Below are 6,644 nucleotides of genomic sequence, written 5' to 3'. Positions count from 1 at the left end.
GCGTGTAACGTCATGCACCAGCTCAAATAGCAGCTCCATTTGCCTATAGTGAGCCTTCGTAGCTGTACTTTATAAATGATCATTAAATATAGCTGACAACTAATCCCTCAATTTCAGTTCTATATCGACATGATCATCGCAACTGATATGTCACACATTGAGTAGTCCGCAGGTCGTCCCTCGTTATGAGAATGATATCAATTAGTCTTATATATCTCTTCTGGCTAATTAGGTCAATCAGCTAATCTCTCATCTGATCATAATTTCATCTCTGCGACCCAATTGTATAAGCAGCCATTGTATAAGACTAGTGTTCGCTAGAATGGCCTGCTGGCTACTGTTTTTCAGCTTGGTCCTGATCGGCAATGTGGTGGTGCCGATCATGATCTGTTGCACCAGCCCAAGCTCGGGGTTAAGCGTGCGCCGTAGGTCCACTGATGAAGCTGTGAATTCGCCTCTCACGCATGCGGGTGAGTTAACCTAATGTGAGTCAAATACAAATCTGTACTGTTAGAGTTAAAGGAAAGCTACTTGCCTCTGGCGGTACTTCATGCATGTGCGGTATAATAATAGATATTGTTGCAGTTTATGTAAGTTTTCCATAAGTTGGCCCTCACAACAGTACGATAAAGGCGATGAATACGTAACTCTTGTTGATAAGTAATGCCGTTATAGCTACGAACATACAGGATTGCGACGCCGTACTAGATCTAGAGCCGCACCTGCTCGGAGGAAGCTCATGTTTTCAGGATGCCATTATGATTATCTGCTGGTAGCCCATCTATCTGCCGAGCAAGTACCGAACCGCAACCATCATCAAGCTCAGGTACAAAGCTCGGCGTTTGTCTAGGGACTTACTAATACTATTATCTATCCCCTTTCAGATTCTCCAAGAGTACTATATGTGTTCTCACAGATTATAATCAATCATCTTACTGAGCTACGATTGACTATGAATTCTAGGCAGGGGCTACTGCTCCTTTGCATAATGCTATTGATCGGCGGAGTATCGAGGCGACCAGGGATTTGTGGTTTTCTGTAACGCGGCAGCAGTACGTCCCTGCGGCCAAACGGAGAAGTAGAAGTACATTAGTGGAGCCGAGTAGTACAGCTATGTTGTTCCATGGAGTCGGACAACCCAATCACGGCCGAGAACGTGATGATAAAATGGATCCAGACGCGACTAAACTTAAAAAGGAAGGAGAGATGGCGGCCGGTATCGAGGCATTAAATGACCAGGAAGCTAGCGGAGTTGCCCAGAAACGTGTGGTTCCAGGAGGTCCCGACCCCCTTCACCACCACAACGGTCCACTCTTTCCATGACATTAATTAGCGCTTGCTGTGCCATTTTTGATGGGTTGCTGCCAGAGCACCATATGTAAGCGTTTTTCTATATAATTGTAAGCATCCGCCATCGCCCAGTTGGCTGTGTAGTCGCACCAACAGCGTAATATCAATTCGTACTCTTTCACGTTTTTAAAGAAACCCAAATTCCTCACATTTATCATCTACTTCTACCTTCTCTTTCCTTTTTGGAGACTTGGATGTGCGCGTCAATTCATGCTTCCAGGAGGCATTCTCTCTATTCATCAAAGGGTAATGATCACGTTTTGATTTGATGCAAACCCTGTCAGGCTATCACTTTTCTCATGTGAATACCTTTCTATAGTCTACTACAAAAATGCTAAAACTTATATCATACTTATGGATAGACATAGTTTGCAAACTTGTCAACTAACCCCACATTATGATATTGCTTCTCATAAAAGCCTTGTCAACTCCTAATTCTTGGTCTTGCTCCTTGAGAGAAAGACCAAAACCTTTGATTCTTTATGCATGCTTTGAGTGGCAATGTCAAAAAAAAAAAAAAAAAAAACCTTGGCGATAAGATTGTGCTTCATTGGAAATCAACTTGCTAATTATGGATGAGTTTCACGTGTAAATAATACATTAAAATTTAAATGATTTATTTGAATTATGTAATTTAATGTTTTTAATTATAAGTGGTATTTTTAATATTAATTTTATTTTATTTCATTTAATTTAAACTTATTAACATTTATGATAATGCTTATATTTGGACTTTTTATTAACATTTACTTTTAAATGTTCTTTTTTTAATGCTTTATTTTTATTATAGGTGCAGTTCTAGTTATATTATTTAAAATTTGAGATTTTAATATAAAATTTATTATATGTTATTCCCTATAAATGTTTTCATTAGAAATACTCCAACCATTTATGTTTACTTTTACATAAGTCAAAGTTAAGTGAATTATTATAAAAGTTAAGTGAATTCTTACACTAAAATAAATTAAAGCCATACTTTTATATGAAATGTATATTTCGATGTTGAATCATTTAAAAAACAATATTTTGTCTCCCCCTTCGTCTTGTACATCATCATATTAATTTGACATATATTTCTCCATATTGAGTAAACTTATAATCGAGTATAACTGTTCGTATTAAATATCGTTGCTATATATCACTTTTTCACCACATTAACAAATTTATTAATCAAAACTCATGTTTTCATAATTGAACATGATTAAATCTTATTATATATTAATAACTACTATTACAATTTAACTTTTATATTTTTCAATTGGATGTAAAAAACATTATGAAGTCTTAGTATTTTTTTTAGTATTTTTGTTAAAATGTTTTTTCATTTGAAAATAAAATGTTTTATTTAATCTTATATATTATATAGTTAATGTGATAATTTGACAATATTTACCTATTTAAATTTATTGAATAGTAATATAAACTGGAATCTTCAATCTATTTTTTAATGATGAGGGTCTATATGAGAGTTAAATATTAGTAACTCTCATTGGTATGATAAATTAGCAATTGTTTATATTGCTTATACATATGTTCGTATATTATATTTCTTTGCATAAGATTAACTTATTGAATAATAAATATGTTAATATTATTATATTAATATGGTTGTAATATATATATATAATATGAAATGAGATGTGATTATATAATTATTTTAAAAAATAATATATTATAGACATATCTAAAACAAAAATTAGGCATTTACAACATAAATATACATAATTTTATATATTTTCTAATATGTAAATATATAGGAAAAACTTGAGTATATTTTTACATTATTTTATAATCTCATAACTATATTATTCAATCCTCGAATATAAACTATTATTGATGTTGATTGTACATAGAATATGTTGTTATACTAGTTGTATGAAATCTAAGTATATAAGAGATTTATAAATTTTATTAAAGTTAGATAGTTTTATAAAAATTAGATAATATAAGTATATATATAATTAGATGTGTTATAATAGTTAAATATATATTTTTATTGACATTAATAAGTCAAAATAATAAGAATTTTTTATTTTGAATTTGTTTAAAAGAAACTAAGTTCTTTTAAGCATGTAAATATTCAATGAATGAAGATGCATATGTTACTATGTAGTCCTTGCTCCCCTCCGGTATGTTTTTCCAGTGATCTAAGACGTGCCGAAAAACTTGTTGGCACAACTCTCTCATGCGAGCCATCACCCTCCTCCCCTCACCATTCATGATGATGGCTCCTGACCAATAGGCATCAGAACGGGCCAAAAATGAAGGAAATGGCATTGCCAAGAGGAGAAGAATTCAATGGATGCTTGCAAAGTTCCTTCAACCACTGAAGAATTGGAAATTCTCATTGTTAAAGCCACTTTCTACAAGAAGTTCATCCCACAATGGCAAAAACATATTACCATCTTGATGCAAGCTTTATGTGGTGGACTATTTCCTCTCCCTGTTGGAGCAATAGAGACGTGCATCTTAGTGGCAAATTGTTTAGGAGTAGTTATGACCAACACTAAGGGTGTGAGGTTTCTTTGTTGTAGGGTAGCACGGTGATCTTTAGGGAGACATTATGTGAGATTTAAATATTCCTGGGAGTCTAAAGGCATAGTTGACGCTATGCATCATGCATACCAAATCCCATACTCAAAGGAGTAGGTTTCTTGTCTACATTATCATTTTCATTGTTAACTAATGCATTTGCATGACCCACATCCCTATCATAAACATCAATGTGTATACCATCAACCATTGTTTGCCTCTTCAAAGCATGAGAAATTTTCCCTTTTGGCGTATTCCACACAGATAACTTCATAGTAGGGCAAAATACTAATAAATGTGCATAAAAGGCTCCAAGCATGGAGCCAACCCTACTCTTTTGCTACCACTTTTTGACTATAGACACATACACCTCTTGCATGAGCTTGTCATGTAGTTTTCAAGCCCAACTAGGCACTACTATATTTTTTGCATACCACAAAATACCAATGGTGTTTCCAATAATAGTATTGGTTTTGATGAAGAGAAGGAATCTCTCCATAAACCACTTGATGAAGTGCCTCCTTTTAGGATCCACCTTTCGTAATACATATTGGTATGTTGCATTTCCAAACTCCTCTTAAATAGCATCTTGAGTGCAGTACCAATGCTTTAGATGATCATGCAACTCTAGAGTAAAGACTTCTAATAACAAAGATGGAGTAATATCAAGTTTACTCCCTATCTTGCCTATGTCATGAAGTATGGCCAATTGCTACTTGGCATGAGGATTATCTATCAAAGACTCCCAAGGTAACTCAATACATTTTAACAATCCTATTTGCATTAACCACCCTTTAGAATTGAGCTCAAAGGAATCCATGTAGAGCATAGAGTTGACTACTAATGGTATGGACAACTCACCATCATAACCATCACTAGGTGCATTTTCAATAGCTTTAGGAGTTGTCTCTCTTCTCCTTGCATGCATCATCTCAGGATTATCACTTTGATCATCTTCCTTCACAAAAACATCCTTATATTGTTGTGGCTTACTTTGGCCAAACAATTTTTAGGCCTTCTTGCCTCTTGTCTTCACCATAACGTCAACAATAGCAATTGGCTAGAAATCTACTTGTGAATCAAGCTAAGAATGAGTAGAAAAATGAAGATGATGGAGGGAGAGTGCATCCTAGTTAGTAGGGCCTACAAACAATGGCATAAGGCATCATGTTGGCCTCCTTGCCATATTCCCCTTTTTCCTATGCTTTTCACTCATGCTATGAGTCTCATTCCACATAAAGAGAGAGTCGTCACTACACTCATTGCATGTGGTACTCACACTTTCTTAAGACTTAAATTTTAGCATCTGAATTGTGCCTCATGAAATTGCAAGTCAAATACCTCATTTGGTTTTAGTGCAAAAAACCCTTCAATTAGAGTTAATTCACCAAATGTCCAATCAACAAAATGACATTTTAGTTAGAAGATAAAAAGATTTTCAAACGCCACTTCACCTAAGCCATAATGACTTGTGAAAAATCTTGGAAAACATATTGACCTTGCTATATATTCCCATGGACAAGCTTTTTTTGCAAAAAATATTGCAATGCCATAAAATTTTGCATTGCTTGTAGTAGGACTAAGGAAAGACGAGTGACATCCCACACTCTTTGTAGCAAGACTAAGACTTGTTTGGCATCTTGATGAGAATCATGATAAATTGGCACATCTTGTAAGGAATGAATCCCTAAAAGCTTGCAAACAACCATAATAGTCGAAAAATCATAAACTCCCACTTCAACCAGCACTATAGGTACATAAAGCAAATTAAATGATATTGCTTCCTTTTCCTATGACTCTTGATTTAGATAATCATGTTTAGGTTGTACCAATATATGAAACCAAAATCCATTGACCGCTAGCTTAATAATTTCACCTTACAATGTGGCTAAGACAAAGGTTCCTTGATTGACACACATCCTTGACATTTTCATAGGGACATGTATAGCAAAGCTTAAGCTTACTTGGATGCTTTCCCAGCTTTGAATATATACCATCACTATGTCCCCCTTCTTTAAAACTTTTCTTTTTGATATATTGGTTTACCCAAGCTTTTGTTGTCTTAACTACACTATCACTAATAGGAACTCAGCAATGATCATATCCTCTTCAAGCTACATCAACTTCTATAGCCTCATGAACCGATTCTTCATGGGATAACTAATGAGCTACTAGAAATCTTAAACTAGGAACTAAAAACTCAATTGGAACCACTGCTTCAAGTCCATATACTAGCACTACAAGGGAATGGGGCAATAGCGACGCCGATTAGCGACGGCGGATATCGGCGTCGCTATAGGCATCGCTATTGGCATCGCAATTGGCGTCGCTATATGCGTCGCTATTTGTGTCGCATTTGCGACGCAAATAGCGACACCAATTGCGACACCGCAGGGAAAAAAAGCGCGGCCGAAACCAGAGCGCCGTTTTCATTTTCTTTTCTTCGCCTTTTGAGAGCGAGAGCGAGGGAGAGAGTGAGGGAGAGAGCCAAGGCTTTGTGAGAGAAGAGGAGGAAGAGACTTGCTGCCGCCGCCGCCACCGCCACCACCACCGTCGTTGTTCGCGAAGGAGAGGAGGAGCCCTCATTGCAAAGAGAAGCCGCCCACGCTCGCCATATCTCATTGGTGAGTCTCCCTTTCTCTTTCTTTTACTTGTTGAAGGTTTAAATCATTCTCTTTTGTTTGTTTAGGAGAGGAAATGAAAGAGAAGGAGAGGGAGAGGGAGAGAGAGGGAGAGAAAGAGAGGGAGAGTGCATTCTCTCT

The 6,644-nt window shown here is 36.0% G+C and overlaps 1 protein-coding gene across 1 annotated transcript; it reads left to right on the top strand.

Annotated features, from left to right (window-relative positions):
• Positions 1–322: 322 nt before the first annotated feature.
• LOC148028404 (uncharacterized) lies at positions 323–1,323 on the top strand. The gene is made up of 3 exons (XM_087689954.1): positions 323–470; positions 690–826; positions 964–1,323. Exons 1-3 carry the CDS (start codon positions 323–325, stop codon positions 1,321–1,323), a joined length of 645 nt encoding a protein of 214 aa, XP_087546080.1.
• Positions 1,324–6,644: the final 5,321 nt, after the last annotated feature.

The sequence above is a fragment of the Lygodium microphyllum genome, chromosome 12, assembly GCF_053477565.2.
Source record: "Lygodium microphyllum isolate KBCC chromosome 12, Lygodium_microphyllum_v1.1.10, whole genome shotgun sequence".
Taxonomy (NCBI): Eukaryota; Viridiplantae; Streptophyta; class Polypodiopsida; order Schizaeales; family Lygodiaceae; genus Lygodium; species Lygodium microphyllum.
Note: the sequence above shows the minus strand (reverse complement) of the source record. Positions and strands in the feature narration are given on the sequence as shown.